Source organism: Syngnathus acus, chromosome 8 (assembly GCF_901709675.1).
Source record: "Syngnathus acus chromosome 8, fSynAcu1.2, whole genome shotgun sequence".
Lineage (NCBI taxonomy): Eukaryota > Metazoa > Chordata > Actinopteri > Syngnathiformes > Syngnathidae > Syngnathus > Syngnathus acus.
Genome location: NC_051093.1, coordinates 9,053,841 through 9,073,084, shown reverse-complemented (window position 1 = coordinate 9,073,084; position 19,244 = coordinate 9,053,841). Strand labels below are relative to the sequence as shown.

The following is a 19,244-nucleotide window of genomic DNA, read 5'->3' as shown; positions in this document are numbered from 1 at the left end:
TGAAATTCATGGATCATTGTGAAGTAGAAAGATTGAAGAGAGTGATGAGTCCAAAGGCGAGCAAAAAAACTGTCACTGTCCAGTGAAAGGGTGCTGAACTGAAAAGGAAAGAAAGGGTTTGAACGGAATTGAATAGAGAATTATGAAAATCCACTGATCCATCTTTTTCTTTTCAAACTTTAAGTTGATGTGCATGTGACCCGTAAGTGTTTTTTTATCTTTCTTACTCCAGTCACATGGGCCATGTTTGACATTTACGATGGCTCTCCAAGGCTCAAATGCACAGATATAAAAGAACAGCTCCAAGTTAAAAAATGAATGATCTCAAATTACGGATCAGGTCTTCTTTATATTAAGACGCATTTTAAAGCAGGAAAGCTTTTAAAATTCCGAGTTGCCTCTAAAACTGCTGGCGTAGATTTATTCACCCTGAGGTGGAGATTTAATTCCTGTCGGTGGAGATTCCTTTTTTACCCCCACAAGGTCACATTGGTTGAGTGAATACATAAAAAAAACCCTGACAGATTCAGCCTCTTATTTGAATTTCCTCATGAGAACCCTATTTTCATATTTATTTATATTTATGTATATATTATGCAGTTATTCTTATGGTACTTTGGCTTCCCCCAAAATTTCAAAAGTACGCATGTTAGGTTAATTCAAGTCCAGCCGGGATGAGCTCCAGTACACCCGCGGCCCTAATGATAAAATTGGGAAAAAAAAATGGACGAATGGATGTTTTATGATGGGTGATATCATCAGTATGTCTTTAATGATGATGATATCCTAACGGATATTGGCCCATCCATTTTCTCTTTCTGCTCGTCCTCTTGTGGGTCATTTGAAAGCATGAAAAACATTTATTTAATTGTAATTTATTCTTTTTATTGATTTATTTCATTGTATTTTTTTCCCTCGTATTCTGCCAAGCTAAAACAAAACACAGAATTCATTTGAAATCAATCTTGAGACATCCCGACTTGTCTTAATTCCTTGTCGGGTAGCTCTGGAGAACATTGACAGACTGTACGGGCAGAGTGCATGTCATTTAAATAGCTGGCCGCTTCACAGCTGACACAACGCAATTTCCATTCCATGTATTCTCCTGGAGTGAAATTGGGCTGTAATAGAATGCAATTGTGCTGTGATGGCAATATTGTCAAGTGGATGGATGTGGAATACATATGCATGTGTATGTGCGCTGGAATGAATGAGATGGGATAAAGAGAGTTGGATGTGTCTTCTCTAGCCGTTTATCAGCTTGCAGCACTTTCTGCACATACTTTATCTCCACCCCTTTATCTCCACCTTCCTTAATAATGTGTCTGATAATTGACTCGGCTCTTCTTGAACAAGTCCCCAGGCGCTCTCTCTCTTTCTCTCTCTCTCTCTTTCTCTTTCTCGCTCTCATCAGCCTGAAAGATTATTGACGTGCACGGCAAAAGCAAAGCTATCCGTCAATAACAGCATATCGACGCAGTCATTGAAAATGTAGTTCGTCTATTTCCGAGCGCTGATGTTATTTCTAGCTCAGTGGTGTTTGTTTGATAAATACGACTGACGCTCGGGTTATTATAATCCATATTTTGGATATCAATCTCCTGTTGGTAGAAATTACCGCAGCGGTACAAATAGAATTCCATTCCAAAGATGAATTGCTCACACATAAGTCTGGTTTGCATTGTCCTAATTTCAGAAAATAAGGAAATGAAATTCTGCCTGTACGGAAATACAGACGTTATAAATATTACCTGAAGACTGTATCCGCTTTTGACTTACTGCCAAAATTGAGTGTTCTATCAAAATTGGTTAGAAGAATGTAAAGAACGTCATCACAAGAAAAAAAAAATTCTAATGTTTGAAATAAGGCAGCAGGAGGAGTTGTGCAAAGTGTAGCAACAGAAAAATCCACCAAGCAGCCTGCTGTGGTTTTAATGATTATCTTCTTTGCTCAGAGTTCCTCATTGTTTTGGACAGTCATTCAAAGAAAGGAACTTCATTTTTCTCAAGATCACTTCTTTTTTTTCTTCTAGATGTGCCTTGATTGGCTTTGCAAACAGTCCAGCCAAGTGAGCCTGCCTCTCTCTCTCCCAGTCATGGCCTCCAGCACACCCGTGACCCCAAAAAATGTTTGGAAATTGCATGAGGGGGAGTTATGATGAAGTTGAGCAAGCACAATAGGACTGCAAACAAATTGAAATGAGGAAATGGTCATTGTCAGAATGATTCCAGATGAAGGTGAAGATATGTCTTTGTCAGGCAGAAGTTCGAATTTACCAGAAAGAAGAAGAGCAACTGAACTTTGTGATAGATGACATTTTGTATGTGTTTGGTGATTTTGACTCATACAAGTTGCGTCACACTGAGCTCAATTGTGGCTTGATCTCTTTCGGAGGAAAGATGTGTCATGGCTTAGTGAGAAACATCACATAAGTTGCATCCCTTGTGAAAAGGCTGATGAAGCACAAAATAAAACTTTGGGCTGAAACAGGAACTTGGAGACAGCAAAAGGAAACTCCGCCTAGCCACAGCAAAATGGTGAGCCTTCATCGAGCGAGGTAAGCGCAGAATACTCAAAGGAGAAGTGCGGTTCCTCATGATTTCGTGTAAATATACTCTTTGTTGCTTTCTCTATGCTTCGCTCCTAATCACCAGAATTGCGAATGGCACATTTTACTGAGAACAACCCAAGAAAGATGCTTCTTTCCTGGCTGCTGCTCGGCTCGCTGCTCCCAACTCTGGTTCTCCTCTCGGATCTGAATGGATGCATCATTCACGAAACCAATGGCTCACATGACGGTAAGCCATATGTTCTCACAAGAATTTGAAAAGTCAAACACTGTATAAAACTTGGCACCAAAAAGCAACATTTGATATTATTTGCGGCATTAAAAATGACTTTTTTTAAAGATGATTTTATATGATTTATTTTTCTTTATTTGATCATTTTATATTATTTGCAACATTAAAAGTGATTTAATTATTATTTTATATTTACTTTTATTTATCTGATGGTTATTTTATATTATTTGCGACATGAAAAGTGATTGTGATTTTTTTGTGATTATTTGATCTGATCTATTTTTATTGATTTAATATTTGATATTATTTGCAGCATTAATGGAGTCATTGCGGTGTCACAACGACTACGAATCGTACGTCTACTGCAAGTGGAGGGAGGGGCCACACGTACGCGGACCACTCCGGCTTTGGTTCCGCACACAACACGGCGGGTAAAGTCCACTTAAAGGTCAGAAGAGACGTCATGTCACTGATCAGATTACGTGTGTGCTTGCAGGGAGCCGTGTGAGCCCTTTGGGGCCGTGGTCCAAAACGCAGATGGGCACAGGACGGTCCAGTGTCGATATCAAACGCGTTCTTTTTCCATCGGTATCCAGCACACGGGCTTCTTCGTCAAAGACGATGCTGAACTCTGTTCCACTTTCGCAAGCAAGCCCGTGAAGCTTTCTCATCACTGTGAGTTGATATCACGTTGTCATCATAACCATGAAAAAGATCAAACAGTTTGATTGTGTTTGTGTTGCACAGTGAGAGCACGCACACCGGCCGATGTGTCAAAATATGACACTGTAGATGGGCAGCTGGGGATCAAATGGTCCAGTCCTTATCCTGCCTTCTCCTCCCTGAACAAAAACCTCCTGTACCAATTTGGTTACAAGGCAGAAAGGCAGGACACATGGAATGTAAGCACAAATTTACGTCACTGCAAATCTTCTGACCGGGAGAACATCATCAAGTTCCTTTCTGTCGTCGTGTCCGCAGATTAAGAATGTGACGAGCACAGACGTCAAATTAGACACACGACTGCTGCTTCCGGGTCACAGGTACGAGGCCAGAGTGAGGGCCTGGGCCCACGTGGGCCAGTGGAGTCAATGGAGTCCCGTGGTGACGTGGAGGAATAAAGAAGGTGACTTACACACATTACAAAAAAAAAAAAAGTCAATTGCCAACTAGTGAATCGTGGGGGATAACCAACACTAAATGTTTTAATCTGAGTAAAAAGTGAATGAGTTGAAATTTCTGCCCCGTATATCCTTGATCATCCCAATTCTATCTCAATTTCTCCTTGGTCTCAGCTCAGCTTCCCAACTTGTATTGTGTACTTGATGGTGAGAAGAATGTGACGTGTAGCTGGGAGGTGAGCAGAGTGCTCGTAATTACCTACCAGCTGGCCTGTCAACAAAACCACACCGCACCGTGAGTCAAGTGCATGCGAACGTATCCATTTAGAACGATAACCCGGTGGCCTCCATATGTTAATACATTTGTAATTTCTTCCTGAAGGTCTGAGAGCTGCTGTAGGTACCCCACAGTGACCTTTAACCCCAGTAGGTCACTGGTGCGATACAGCTGCTCGCTGTATGTCGCAAATCCTACGCATTTGCTTCTGGAACTTCGACCGAGCCGCAGTGCAAAGACGTTTCAGGCCAGTGAGCACAGTGAGTAATTGAGATGCATAAAAAAACCTCTGAAGCGTCGCCGCCTAGTGTTGAATGGCAGAACTGCAGTCTCGCAACTCAACGCAAAGTGAAGGTCATTGAAAAATGATATGATGACGTCGCCATGTGTAGTTTGTCCCAGGGCACCACAGCAAGTGAAAGTGAAAGAGAAAGACAACGACTGGATTGTGCAATGGACTAAACCCAGCACCGCTTCAAGAATCCGACTATATTATCAAGTGCGCTATTACGGGATGCCGGATAAGGTAATAAACCGTGAAATGAGTTTTAAGTTAGAACCACTGGGAAAGCTTACACTCATAAATATGTTTTATGCTCTCCATCTATTTTTATTCTTATTATGAACTTCTCCTGTGCTGCTTTTATTACTGCATGAGATGTTTTGTTCCAAAGGTGATTTACAATTTGCATTGGCAAGTTCAACTGAATTTGAATGTGTGGTCTTTATTTGCAGGGGTCATCTGTCCTGTTGAATGTTTCCGAAGGCTCTACATGGGTGAGCATTCTTGGTGCTTCTCTGAGCCCATCCCAGCGCCACCAGGTCCAAGTCAGATCTGTGGTCATCCCCGGAGAGGGTTCGCTCTATGAAGGAATTCCCTCAGAATGGACAGAGCCGGAAGGCTGGACCTCACACGCAGGTAACCGTACTGTAAAATAACTAATAAATGATCACTATGGATTTTAATTCTTTTTTTTTTTTGGTAGCCACGTGGTCCATCAGCACCATTGTTTATTTCTGCATCGGTGTAACAGTGATCATAGTCTTCGTCATGCTCGTCTGGACTGTCTTCGCATGCCAAAGGTAATTTCTTTATTTTTCAAACAAACATTATTATATTGTCAACAAGAGAATATGTTTTGTGATCTTTTCTGCAATTCCAAAATATCTTCAAACAGGAAAATCATTCTTTGGGTTGACACCGTTCCGTCTCCTGCCAAAAGCAAAACCCTGTCAGAGATCAAGGTGAGAATAGTTCTTTTGGTTTTGTTTTCTGATGAAAAATATTTCTGTCATCCAGTCTGCCACCAGACGGATCTTTATAGAGAACGAGAACACGTACATCTGCAAAGTGCAGCAATTGCACCGCTTATCTCCACGGTAATTTTTCTCACTACTCAAAGCGTTGCTCCTCAAATGCAAGTCATGAATTCATCATACTGAAAATAGTCTTCCACTCCCATCATCTCCCCAAGCTCCTCTCTATGGCCATCTGAGGGTGCAGAAAATAAAGATGTGGAGCAGGACCGACAGGACTACAAGTGTAATAGCTTGGCCCTCCCTGCTGAGAAGGTTAATGGCTGTAACCTTCCGGTGCACTTCAACGGCCCATATATCTGCTGTCAGGTAAGCTGCTCATCTACAACCCTCAAATCCAAATCGAAAAATTGATATGAAAACATTCATGCACATCAAAACACACTTGTCAGTCTATAGAATCCAACCACATGTGTGAAGAGACACAGGAGGACAAAGTAACTTCACCAGACGTTCCTTCGTCGGCGGTCTTCTCCCCGAACGGCAAAGGTTACGTGTGCCTCCCGCGTGGCAGCGTTTCCACTTTGGCATCAGATCTGGCGTCGCACTGGGATGCCGACGCCATCGTGCAGAAGCGTGAGCAGAACCGCCACAGCTGTGCAGATAGCACAGTGTGGGACGATGAACTGGTCGACATCAGGCCCGAAAACGCTGATCCGCCTCCGACCGACAGCGCCGATCCTTCTTGCCCTGGCGTAAGGGCCTCAGGGTACTGTCTTCTGCCCACTCCCTTTTAGCCCCAACTCGTACTCATGTATGTTGAGCATGTTGGGCTCGAATTTGTTGTGCTTACTGAAGCAAAGGGAAGTAGATGTTCTGATGAGCTGAAGCCTCAAACGCTATTTATTATAAGTGAGAAAATCCTGTAACTTAACCGAGAAAAGGCGCGCGGCCGTCGTCAAGCAAAAATGAATTGCTTACTTGTTGAGTCGATAAAAAGTCCACCTTGAAATCTTTCAATATAAAAAACAGCAGCAAATAACTATGTCACATCTAACCAGTGGGGGGCAGTATTTATCTGAGCCCAAAAAATCATTTGGGCTAAAGTCATCTTTTTTACCAAAACAGAAATAAGCTCTAAAAACAGACATCAAATAATCTTTTGCAAATAATCTGTTGCTGCTTCTATAAAAAGCCAAAAAGTCAAGAGTACATAAGTTCATAAGTCGGGTCATGTTTGCTTTATGGTCATACATGCATGTTTGCACAGAGGTGTGTGTTTTTGCAACTTGTTATCAATGTTGAAGCTTGGTAAATGCATAAAATATGTTCTTGACATTATGATGATACTGACCTGCAGCAGTCATGCTGCTGCGAAGACATTTAGCTTCAGGTACATCGTGTATTGGCGGGCTTTTCTTGAAAGATTGTAAATCGGACACTTGGGGTCACTCAGAGTGTGAGTGGTTTCTTCATAAACACACACTTTATACAGAAGGAAAAATAGTACTTGATGAATCCCTAATATTTGCAAATAATTGACAGCCTGTAAATGTCAAGTAAAATAGTTTTATTAGGCTTTTGTACGGGTCACAGCGTCCACTAGAATTAATTTACACATTCGAATGGTTTCGGTGTCAAAACTTGAGTTGTTCATTGGGAAACTCCCCCAAGCAGGAAAAATATTCAATATTCTTGAGGGTGTCACATGATCTAATTGGGTGTCCATATAATTTAGTAATGTGGCTGATTTGTGCTGCACCTGCTTTCACACTCCCAAACAAAATTCCAAAAATTAACACCTCCTGTCAGACATCAGTGGAGAATATTTGATTGACCTCAGTCCAAAAAACGGCTTCATTTGCTTTTGTGGTGTAAAAGTCAAGTTCAGACTATGACAGTCTCAATTTATCTTACATGAAATGTTTTATTTTTGTTTTGGCTAAACTTTTGAATGTTTGTGTTAATGTGATTTGCAGTTGAAGGTTGGTGCCAGTTTTGTAACACATTTGAGGAAACACCTAGCATCACCTTGGAATTGAAAAAAAAGGAAAAATATGGAGCCGGTCTCTCCTTTGCGGTGTGTGGAATGCGCAGTGGAATTTTTTTTTTTTATCCCGAAGAGCGCTGGGACACAGTCGTGCTGGAACAAAAATGGGTCTTTCCCAAAAATGTTCCCACAAACTTGTGAGCAGTGGAAGCAAATGTGAATCCCAATCCGATTGTGATGCTGTTTGACTTCAAAGTTGTTCTAATTCCAAAATAAAATGAAGATTTGTGTCATCATCTATTATGAAGTTACAGGCCATGTTTGAGATTTAAAAAGTTGTTTTTGTGTTTTTAGCTTTCCATCCTTTGTCAGCAGCCCCCAAAGAAACAGTGACATTCCTGAGTCTCCTAGTCAGCGTCAGGCTATTGTTCCTTTGCAAGCGCTTGAGTGGATCCACTGATTTAGAGTGTGCTGCTTCACGCTTGTGTGCATCATGTTCTCCGTTGTCGTACATAAAAACAGGAAAATAAAGGGATTGGAAGGTGTGGAAAGTGTGTGCTGTCACATGGGCAGGCCGGCCGCCTTTTGTTTCCTACTCTCACATTAGAGAATGTAAGCCAGGCTAGTCCAGCCCCGCCAAGGTCTGCTTTGGATATTAGCTCCTTAATGTTTTTGTATCAAAACACTGTCTTGTTTCATTTGGGAAACACTTTCCACTGCCGCTGTGGATTCACTGCTTTTCTTGTTGCTTGTGGCTTTTCAAAACGTGTGCCCGTGTTTAAATACAACCCGGGTTTATTTTCATCGCATCCTGCCTGAGGGGTTTCATGTTCTTATAGGTTTTTTTTTTTTCTCTTGGTATTTCTGGTGCAAGTAGAAAGGGGCGTTTGCACCGTCGTGGGAGCGGACACAGCCAACTTACGTTCTGGTTGTGTTTTATCAATAAACACAAAATATTGCTAAAAAATGGGAAAAAATAGAATAATATTTATACATTTTGTATTTTATCACTAAACACTATTTCCAAAATATGGGAAAAAAATGGATTTTTTCTTTTTTAATTCATTTGATTCTATTTTTTAGTCAGGTATTAGTTTTGTTGAAACCCAGCTAACCATATCGTACTTTAAGGTCACTTAGTCCGCTTTGAAGCATCCCAGCTTCTTCGAGACACGCCCACATTGTCACAGTGCTTGACCCCTGTGTGTGTCCGAAATGAGTATGAACATGCTTCTCACGGTCAGCCAGGCTCCACGCCTTTCTCCTTGTCGTCCTCCCGTTAGAAGTTTGCGGGGGTGCAGAGCACTGGCTTCCCACCTCGACGTTGAATTTAGAGATGCTCTGCTGTTTACAAGCGTTACGTGTGTGTGCGAGAGGGACTGCACAAACGCACATTGAGGTTAAAGAGTCACATGTGGCTAGCAGGTCAACAAGTCGTGAAATGTGTCAACTAAAACATCATTTGCTCAGTTTGTTTTGGACAAAATAGGAGCAGATGATGGCTGTTTAATGATACGCTCATGCTTGTGGTTCCTGAGATGGCTGGCTGGCTGGCTGAGATGCAAGCCACAAGGAAAACGCCACAGTTCGCCTACACATCCACCTCTCATGTCTAAATTTATTGCGCAATCCTATATGGTTTACTCACTTTTAATATAGCGTTGACAACTGTAAAGACATTTCCGATTTGTGAGGACACACTGACTCTCATGTGAAGTGGAAATAGGCACGCATTTGAAGGAATTCAATGAAGAGACAAAACAACACGTCCACATTTTTCCTTTTACCATAAGAAAATATCATTAGTTTTGTTTCCTCAAAAATCATAATAAAAGAGACACAATCAGTAACAATTGTTAAGTTGACACGCGTTTCAATAATTTAAGTTTCTGATTATGGATATTTAAACACAGAATAACAACAGTCATTTGTTCCTCCCATATATATATATATGCTCAGGAATGTGAAGGAGGGACGTTTTTTTGAATTAAAAGGACATAATTGAACACAGGCAACATACAAAGCAGCACACACACACACGCTTGACATGACAATATATAAAACTTTAAAAAGTGATCCAAATAAAAAACTGTTCAATGAAAACTGTGACTTGTCACGACACTGTTACATACTGTTTTGTTTTCAATACTGGTGAAGAAGGTTAACCCTTAGTAGTAGTTGAGATAGATTGATAGATAAATAAATAAGAATGAAGGAAGCAGAAAAGCCCTTTGCACACCTTTGTTTTGATTTGTCATGCCGATCGATCACATCTGCTTATCTCCAGTGTTTGCAATGGGTTGGATGGAATTAAATATAATAGAGAAGTCTTTGCTGGTTTCCTTTGTAATTAAACGATGAAGTCAACTCCAAAAAAACAGTCTTTCAGAAAGCGACATTTTCATTAAACGGCAATATTTAGAAGTGCAATTTCTTTCTTGTCTTATCAAAACAAGAATCCGTGTGGAGAAGTTGCACTGGTTTCCACAGTTCAGGTCAAAGGCAGGAAATTTGCCGCACATATTTGGCAAGTCTTTGGATGCCACTTCCAACTTTTGCTGGAAAGTCTCCACTTTTTCCTCCATCCAGGTGTCGTTATGGCTTCTTCAAACAGTACGTCGAGTCTCTGAGGAGTAAGTTGAATACTTTTAGTAAGACCTGCATTATCCATACTCCAAGCTCATCTTGTGCTCCTGGAAATGTCAGAAGACATCATTAGTCATGTTCTCAAAGTCAGGAGGATTCTGTAGACTCACCGAGAATCCTTTTAAAGCTTTACATCAGCATTGCTCTCATAGCTGCCTTGCTTATCCTTTTTCGATTCTTCCTCAGCCTTCTTCTCGGATGTCCTGGAGGTCTGGGCCCCGCTGGAGCTGAGGGTTTCTGTTTGCTGGCTGTGGTCGTTGTCTCTGCGGGACAAACAAAATGGTCACTTATAATGTATTTTAAAACAAAACCCATCAATGAAAAAGGGAAAAAGGTGCAATTTCACTATCAAACACTAGATGGCGCCACTACTGAAAAAAGTTAAGAACAAAAACTTTATGCCTTAGATAAAGTGTGTCGTACCTGGCGAGGTTGTGGTCGTGGTGGTTGTTTGCATGTAACGATGTCGACTACGTAGGAGGTGCTGCTCCTCCTCTCGTTTCTTTTGCTGCTGTTTTAGTATCTCCTTCTCATGGTCCAACTTCTTGTGCAGCAGGAGCAGCTCTTTCCTCTCCTCCTCTAACTTTGTCTCGGCAATCTGCATCATTTTCACCTCCTCTGGAGTCTTGTTGCCTCTCCGAGGCTCCGGGTTGGGTTCTTTGGTGGGTCTGAACCGACTTCCAAACCTGTCAATGGCTTCCTCAATTGGATTCCATTTGGCTGGAGGTTTTTGAGTGACAGACTTGGGAAAGGAAAATGTTTCTTCTGTACCCTCATCCCTGCCCGTTGGTCCCTCAATAACAATTCCCCCGGGACCGATGAGCCCCTGACCATCTTGTAATGTTTTATTCATGCCAACATGATCCACTGAAGTCTTGTTTCCTTCTGCATTCCTTTCTTTGCTCTCCACTTGGGTTTTAGTCTCAAGTAAGCCAGTGGAGTTACGTGTCCAGTGTGAGCCAATGAGAACCTCCTCATCTGGTGGAGATGTTTCAGCTCCAGCCAGACTGTAGCCTTCAGCACGCTGCCTGAATGTGTCTCCTCTGGAGCTCCAGTGTTGCTCCAGAAGGTCCACCAGGAGGGAACCCTGATTCTGCTTCAGCTCATCCCACTGATGGAGCTCATCCTTGCTATGCACCTTCACCTTGATGGTCAAATGCAATTATATTGTGAGTACTCAATGGTGTCTTTTTTTGGTTGTTGTTTTTTTTAACCTACCTGTCCACGTCCATGGCTGAGCGTCTGGTTGCGATGGTGCTCCTTGTGGCCATGATGCCGGCGAGAAGATTTCCTCTTCAGCGCCGGCTGTCGCGGAGCGGGCTGACATCGGCATTCCACGTGATCCATCACGGACACCACGGCTTTAGCGTACGTGGGTCTTTTATGGATGTATTCGATCTTCATGACCTACACAAATTGAGACCGTTGAAGCTTAATTGTCTTTTTTTGTGTGGTTGTGTGGTGGCTTGCCTGCAGGTATCTGGTGTGGGTGACAACAGGGACGCACTGAAGGCTTTTGGTGTTACAGCAACCGGAGCAGCGCTGCACCTCCACACATGGTGGCCATAGCAGGAAGTTAGCATTGCTTCGGTCCAACATTGCCCTGGTGACCTCCACCACCTCCGTGCGAACTTTACACACGGCCTGCTGGGCTGGCTGAGCAACTGGAGGAGGAAAAGACAAATTGTGAGTATTATTTCATTCCAGTCAGTCATTATTTATTTTGTTTTTTTAAATCAGTTGCAGCAGACTAAGGCAACATGAGAAGATAGAAAAAGACATCATAGGAGAAATAAAACTCATAAACATTATATATGTGTTCATGCAAGATCATTTGTCTTTTGGTGCTGGATGGGAAGCTTTCACGGTACTCCAACTGTTGTCCATTTATACCGACCACTGGAGACATCTGCTTTATTATCGATTCCCCCCCACCCCCAGAAAAAGGTTAATGGGAATGATTTTCAGCATGTCACCAAGCCCATACTTGTCACATAAATCAAGGCCCGGAGAGACAACCGAATGAAGATAAAGTACATCTTCATTCACCAAGAAAATCAGGAATCTTCCATGCCGGCACTCGGAGCAACTGCATTCATCATGACGTGCACTTACATACATAATTCGACATGTATTTTCTTGTCTTCTATTTGACAGGTTTGGATATGAGAAAGGTCTTTGGGTGTAATATATTCCTTTGGTAAGCCAATCTTTCACACGTGACATGTTAAAAAAAAAAAAAAGGGGAGGGGGGGGGCTTACCCAGGCTCCTTGGTAGTCTGTGACCTCCATTTGCTGCTGAGTTTGGCTCCTCCTCATCTGAGACAAAGCAGTAAACACATAGAGGCTGTGATTAATGCAAACACCCCCCTCAATAATTGACCACAAACGCGTCCTAAAAATACAAGCTAGTCTGGCTAATTGGCACACTAATAGAATAATCACTTGATGTGTTTCTGATAGCATCTTCCTTTTTTGCTTGATGTTCACCAGGCACCATAAGAGAAGAAAATAAATAACAGTTGCAGAATTTGCGGATTTGAAATATATGTTTACTACTACCAGGGGGTTTGCATTCATCGGGATTGTTTGTTTTTCCGGTTAAATAAAAACAATTTAACGGCCAACATTTTTCCCACGACATTTTCATTAGCAGTAGGTCCAAATTAGGGCGCTTATAAATCCGAAAAATAAATACTCGGATGTTTGCAGGACCAGTTAAATTCAAACAAGCAGGTCTTTACCTACGGAATCAGTCAGCAGAAGCAGCTGGAGGTCGTCGATGGAGGAGATGGGACTATTTCTAACCAGCTCCAGCAGGGCCGCAGGAAGTGGATCCCCCTGAACGACATCAAATAAAATGAGATTCATCCTTGTTTAGTCAGTATTTAACTAAATGTGAGCAAAACGCCACATTGTAATCAGGATCTGAGTGTAGGTTTAACCCCTCGAGTCATTATTGGGCGAGGGGGCTAAGGAGGGGGGGTATTAACCAAAGCAGACACACAATGGTCACTAAGAGCTGCCTGAATGACTATTGGCGTTGTGTCTTCTCATCTGCTAACATTTAGGGGTCAAAGGAGCCAGGAAGGAGCCAGGAAGTGGGGGAAGGAGTGATACAGAGAGGAGAAGAGAAGGGAGGCAGGCATGTCAAAAAGGAGATGAAGAAAAGAATGGACAAGGATCAGACGTGGGGTCGGGACACTTGCTCGCTGGCGTCGGTTCAAATGCGAGGAGGAGCTTCATGTTACTCGAAAGTGCATTAGACGTCATGAATTAAGTCATGTTGCACTCATTTATGGAAAATAGAACATCCGAAATCTGGAGAATTTAATGAAGCTCTTTAGGAAGCCAAAGCCAGCCATCCATGCATGAGCGGGCGCGTACTTCACGACGCCGTTTCCTGCATTGTTGCTTGCCCCCTTTTCAGAGAGTCCAAGCGGGGAAATGCCTGCTGTAATTCTGCTCGCATCTCTGTTGTCGAGCTGCAGATGCCCCAGAGGAGTCATCATTATTTCCTTTCCTCGCCAGCAGAGCCAACCTGCTTGCTTGGATAATTGTGTTTGATGTTAATTATAGGACCTGGGCCTTTTTTCACAGCCCTGCCTGCCTTCTGTCAAGGTTTAGAAATTTATTATCTCTAAACAAACCTAGAAAAATTGTGCTACTGAATTAATTGCGTGTCACAAATACATTGACAATTTTGACCTATGTGACTTGAAATTTTAATTTGATGGCTTTTTTTTATGGAATATAAAACATGTAATAATAATTCCTTCTGTTTCTATACACTCTTTTTCAGCATTTATGCAATCATTTTCCAGCTTGTGACATATTTGAAATTGATTGTATTTTCAGAGCCCTAATCTGGTAGCCGTCGAGTGGATGTATTGAGGAATGCCAGGTACGTCTGCAGGAACATCTAATCGTATCTAATTAGGGAGGGAGCGAGGAAGCTTGTGTGGCGTGGCATTTTTCACAAATGGTCACGGGAATTATAATTGAATGTGTGACAGTCGAGATTTGAACCCACAACCTCCAAACAGTTAGGCAAACATTCTAACCACATCATACCTACATTAAAATATGTTTTGGGTTTTTATTACTCTCCCACTTCTTGTTGCCAGTCCAAACTAACTTAGATGCACTGGCGGCGCTAGGATTTTTTTTTAGGGGGGAATTGGGGTGGCCAAGGATATTTCAGGGGTTCTATAAAACATGAATACATTTTTTTTTTTAAATATTTGACTGCCTTTAATAGCAAATATGATGTAGAAATGTATTGCCTCAAGTTTTTTTAACTGGATCACATGCAGGTGTTTTGAACATTTTGGCGACTGACTGAATAAGTTTGTTTTCCCCCCCCTTGGTGGTCGCTCATTGAAATAAACTCACAAGCACACAGCACTGTGTGTTGCTCCAAGCCATTTGAATGATAATTGGAATGTTTGAAGTTTGCGTATATATGCCTGAGTCCAACTCTGGGAATTCCCACTTGCATACATCAAAGTCATTTGTAACTTTCACCCATGAGCCTGCCTGTCAAAATTGCCTTTTTCTTCAAATGTTCTGCCTCCAGAAGCCATAAAAAAGGAGCAATTGATGTCAAGTCATCCATCATATATATTGTATGATGTGTTTCACCTTCACGTCAGGCACTCTTGAAGGAAATGAGCAATTGAGCCATTTGTTCTCACACGCTAGCTTCAATTCATCTTTATAGCACAGAAGCCTTTTCTAATCTTTTATTGCTCTTAAATGACATCAGCCCGACTGACTTGCTAAGGCTAATTCACTGATAGGATTACTTTTCATTCCTTTACTGCCAGTTGGATTCCCAGCCACCCGCCATGGCGGGTCCCATGCCCGGAAAGACATCCGGCGTAGAAACGGTGCCAACCAAATCAAGTGAGTGAACCCTGATGGGACAAGCCGAAAGTCGCATCAACAAGTATTCGACTCAAATATGTCTTGCCTTCCTGTGCACGTGACACAAATGCATCCTGTCTTATTTTTTTACAGGTCTTAGCATGATTCAACATCCTTAATGTTTTGTGTGTATTGTAGAGAGAGCCATTTGCAAAATAGCCAAAAGTGACTAACTTGGATATGACTGTTTGTCTAGCAAAGTGGAATTGTTTGCTATTGTAGCATATTTGAATACATTTGGACTCCTTTCTTGGCTGCAATCCAAACATATGTTCTCTTGATAATGAAGTTACAATGTGTGTAATACAGCTCAGTGATTTATGACACATCTGGAGCTGCAGCATCTAAACGCACCATGTGGTGCATTCAAGGCACCTTAAGAGAGGATGAGGAAAGTGCACGTGTCTGGCCCTGGGCAGTCATTCTTATGACACCTAATGGCAGGAATAATAGTTAGTCTGACAACACCCCTTTTTTTTTTTATTGTCAGGTGCTCTGGAAAAAAAATAGCCTGGATGTAAAAATGATATAGTGTTGAAAGAACCATCTGCACACTAAAATAGTGTCAATGGACTAATAACCTTTATAGCTTTACTAAATGTAGACTTGCTGACCGCAACGTAACGCCGCTGTAGAATCGTATTCTATGCAAATTGACCTCCTATTATAAGTAGAAGTTGAGCAATTCTTTTTCCGCAGCCGTCGTAGTGCAAGTGTACCAAATGAAGTGAGCGGCGTAAAAGTTGACCCAACTACTCACCTCGGCTGCGCCAAATCGCACGCACGTCGCCAGTAACGCGAGCAGCAGCTGCACGGTGGAGCTCATCTTGCTGGCCAGCCTGGAGCCTCTGCGACGGGCAGAGCATTTATGGAGGCTCCGGAGGCCCGCAGTCCTCGGCCGGCAGGGTGCGCGCGGAGGGTGCACTTGCTCTCCCGGCGTGGACACTGGTGCTCGCTCGCTCGCTCTCTCCCCTGCGGTGTTCCGAGCGCGCACCGAGCTTTCTTCGCGCGGTGATGTCAGCTATCCAAAGACTGAAGATGGGACGCTAGAATGCTCCCTTTTTTTTTTTTTGCAAAATCTTTCACTTAATCCGGATCGACGATCACCTTGCTCTGTGCACCAGATTGATGCGCGCCGGCGTCAGTCCGAAAAGTTCCAAACGACACAACAATCCACCGTGATTAAAACAATAAAAAGTAGCTACAAATTTGAATAGACATTAAAAGTCTCCTCCAAAAAATATATATTTAACCGTAATCCAGCAAAAGGTCCGGTGCTGGCAGCTTGCGGTCCTTTTGGGTCTTGGTTCTGCTTCCCGAGAAGTTTGTAAATGTGCAGAGGCCTGAGGCTGCAGGAGAGGTGGCGGTGTGAGGGGTACTTCCAAGACTCTGCTGTTGGTCCGCTCAACACTCGCCCGCCCCCTGCCTCAGGAATGGCTGCTCATCATCTGCATAAGCGCACAAAGAAACACACTTGAATAGCTTTCTGTCTGCAATATGAAATCGAACAATGATCACAATTAGCACATCACGTTCGATTTTCAGCGATGTGAACTTAAATTTCATGATCGTATTTTGCTTGTCCTTCCTACCAGTGGCAGGCCTAGAGGTGGGGCTGCAGGGGCACCCCCCCCCCCCCCCTCTCAGGTGCCAGACCATGTAATTGACTTCTGGATATTTTCCAGGAATTTTGTTTCCACATTTATGCCCATCCTCCAAAGCCCCAAAAAAAGCAAAGCGTGAGGGAACTGTACCAAAACAGTCTGGTCAGAAAGTGTCATGGGTCATTAACAAGCACATCCTATACGTGCTATTTTTTCACTTTCCATATATTTTTTTTTTTGGTGAACTTCAGTGACTTTCAAATTTCTCCCTTAAAAGCAAATTATTCATGCAAAATTACAAAATGTCATAACTGAAGCAGCAATGTTGACTTTGTTGATCTCAATAATGACTGCCCTCCCCCTCCCTCCTCTGTATGTCATATAAAATAGAAAGCACCTGCTGTGCACATACCACGAAAAGAAACACTATACAGGTTTATTTATGCATATTAATTTTGAAAATAGATCACTCTTCTTAATTTAATGTGAAATGCATATTAGATAGGCAAAATAAGCTGCCACCAAGCGAGAGGAAATACGATCTCAGAAACTAAAAAGAGACTTCCTATTTAAATGTCATTGGGAGGCTCAGTCATGTTCAATCATAGCCGGAGGTTGAGGAAAATGATTGAACGTGGCTATAAAATTCCATTTCAAAGGTTCAAATTGGAGTTGGGGAATTCCTGTGAGCCTCAAGAGTGCACTGTTCTTAACTTTCTCCCCCAAGACACTTGGCCTGTCAAATTTGAGCTAACATATAACTTTAGAAGAGATGACGGGATTTTTTTAGTCCTAATTTACTGAAAGGCTTCCTTCAAAATTGCCCTTGATGACTAAACATTTGATATCTATCAATTTATAAACTCTTCAGTGTTCTGCAAAAGCGCCGCTAATATGCATGCTAAGCTCTTTGGAGGTTGCCATTGTTAACACACCACTTGCTGCTGTGGCTTTTTTTCTTTTTGGACACTGATTAGCATCTCAATGCTTGGCAAGATTTGAGAGAATCCGCCCATCCATTTTCTACCGCTTATCCTGTTGAGGGTCATGGGTGAACTGCAGCCTATCTCAGTCAATTAACCTAACACGCATGTGGAAAAGCCCGGAGAAAGTGCCTTAAATCTAAACTTATGTCAAATCTTTTAGTCTGTTACGTAATAGAACTTTAAAAAAAAAAATTCTATTGCTGGATACTGACTCCTCTGATTACCTCAGAACAAGCAGCCAAGCTATCAGGAACATAAGGGTGTCTGTAAATATCACAAGAGTTATTCTAAGAGTCACGACCTTTTAATGCACGCTAATGTTTAGGGAACATTTTTGAAACAATGATGCTAACATGTGAAAATCAGCCCCCGCCAGCCAGGCCCCAAAATAAAAGATTAGAAGTCAGTCTCATGGAGGCAAAGTAGAAGTTTGCCTTCAGAGACTTTTGGTGAACAGCACAGCGTCAAATACTCGGATGCCATTGTTTGTCTAACGGGCCAATGGAGGAAACGCTATGAGCTATAGTGCTAAATTTACACCGAGCCATACAGGAGCTCTCCAAGGCCACTAGCAAAGTGATACCAACAACATACAAACCACAATTTAGTTTTTACAGAATGTACCAGTAACTCAAAGCCCTACTTTTAAACCCTAACTCTCGTATGAAACCCTACTTTGAAACCCTAACCCTAGATTTAAACCAGGGGTGTCTTTTTTTTGGCGGGCCGTATTGTAGTCATAGCTTCTTTCGGAGGGCCATTATGACTGTCGACCCAAATCAATGTATGTGCACCTCATATTATATCCAGTAAAAGCTACAAAACAAACTGACAAATAACTCATTTTCAAATCAGATGAGTAAAAACTGGTCAGATATTTAAAAAAAAGTGAAGATAATTGGCAATTCTAGTTGACACAAATTTGATGCACAATTTGTCTTCGCGGGCCACATAAAATGATGTGGCGAGCCGTATCTGGCCCCCGGGCCTCGAGTTTGACACCTGTGTCCTAGGCCCTTTTTTTTTTTTTTTCAGGGCTGTGAGGCAACCTTACAAAATACCAAAGGTGGGAGTAAGGCACATATGTGCAAGTCATAAGGAAGTCTCAAGTCTTGACCTTCAACTTTCAAGCGAGTCCAAAAAAACAAAGGAAGGCGATTTGAGTCGCCAGTAAAATTTCAAGTCATCACTTTGCTTCCTCTGCTCTTAACGTTGTACATCAAGTCAAATTTAGTTCATTTCAACCAGCTGCACTGTGAAATGTTTGTATATTTTTCTGCTTCCAAAAAAGTAGCGGTACTTGGTTATGAGCCCTGCGGGATACACTTGCTTAATGGACACAATTTGACTTCCATTTTTTTTTTTTGTATTTCTAACAGTGTGGTTTGTTCATGCACTGTTCCATGTACACTATAGACTGTACATGCGTGTGTTCGGACAAAGGATGAATGGAAGTGCACACGAAGATCAGAAGATCACCCCCCCTCCCCTTCCCTTGCATATTGGCTAACACACACACTGTCCCAAGCTGACAATCACTTTACCCATGGACAGAGGGAGCCTCTATGCTTAGCAAGGGAGTGACAAATGACAGCACTGGCCCAAATATTTAAGAGCTTTTCAGAAGATCCG

General features: G+C 42.3%; 2 protein-coding genes and 1 long non-coding RNA gene across 9 annotated transcripts; 2 read left to right on the top strand and 1 right to left on the bottom strand.

Annotated features, from left to right (window-relative positions):
• Nucleotides 1-2,134: 2,134 nt before the first annotated feature.
• csf2rb (colony stimulating factor 2 receptor subunit beta) lies at nucleotides 2,135-7,992 on the top strand. Its single transcript, XM_037255897.1, has 15 exons — nucleotides 2,135-2,558; nucleotides 2,656-2,799; nucleotides 3,116-3,233; nucleotides 3,299-3,477; nucleotides 3,550-3,704; nucleotides 3,784-3,928; nucleotides 4,098-4,218; nucleotides 4,306-4,460; nucleotides 4,593-4,726; nucleotides 4,936-5,119; nucleotides 5,187-5,283; nucleotides 5,379-5,445; nucleotides 5,501-5,580; nucleotides 5,676-5,826; nucleotides 5,910-7,992. The coding sequence occupies exons 2-15, from the start codon at nucleotides 2,664-2,666 to the stop codon at nucleotides 6,252-6,254; spliced, it is 2,067 nt and encodes a 688-aa protein (XP_037111792.1). The 5' UTR covers nucleotides 2,135-2,558; nucleotides 2,656-2,663; the 3' UTR covers nucleotides 6,255-7,992.
• Nucleotides 7,993-9,217: 1,225 nt separating this feature from the next.
• On the bottom strand, nucleotides 9,218-16,564 carry pdgfbb (platelet-derived growth factor beta polypeptide b). Of its 2 annotated transcripts, none has more exons than XM_037255953.1 (8): nucleotides 15,783-16,564; nucleotides 12,838-12,934; nucleotides 12,356-12,412; nucleotides 11,564-11,757; nucleotides 11,312-11,500; nucleotides 10,517-11,237; nucleotides 10,204-10,356; nucleotides 9,218-10,073 (listed from the first exon to the last, which is right to left on the bottom strand). In XM_037255953.1, the coding sequence occupies exons 1-7, from the start codon at nucleotides 15,846-15,848 to the stop codon at nucleotides 10,223-10,225; spliced, it is 1,458 nt and encodes a 485-aa protein (XP_037111848.1). In that variant the 5' UTR covers nucleotides 15,849-16,564; the 3' UTR covers nucleotides 9,218-10,073; nucleotides 10,204-10,222. The 2 variants fall into 2 exon arrangements, with proteins under 2 accessions (XP_037111848.1, XP_037111847.1); XM_037255952.1 differs by having other exon boundaries at nucleotides 9,218-10,140; nucleotides 15,783-16,563.
• On the top strand, nucleotides 11,349-18,890 carry LOC119125543. 6 transcript variants are annotated; one of them, XR_005098491.1, is made up of 8 exons: nucleotides 11,349-11,461; nucleotides 11,570-11,779; nucleotides 12,251-12,293; nucleotides 12,806-12,991; nucleotides 13,165-13,714; nucleotides 13,952-13,997; nucleotides 14,923-15,001; nucleotides 18,648-18,890. It is a non-coding gene; the product is annotated as an uncharacterized LOC119125543 (long non-coding RNA). The 6 variants fall into 6 exon arrangements; XR_005098486.1 differs by having other exon boundaries at nucleotides 13,165-13,997; XR_005098487.1 differs by having other exon boundaries at nucleotides 12,035-12,293; nucleotides 13,165-13,997.
• The last annotated feature ends 354 nt before the right edge of the window (nucleotides 18,891-19,244 follow it).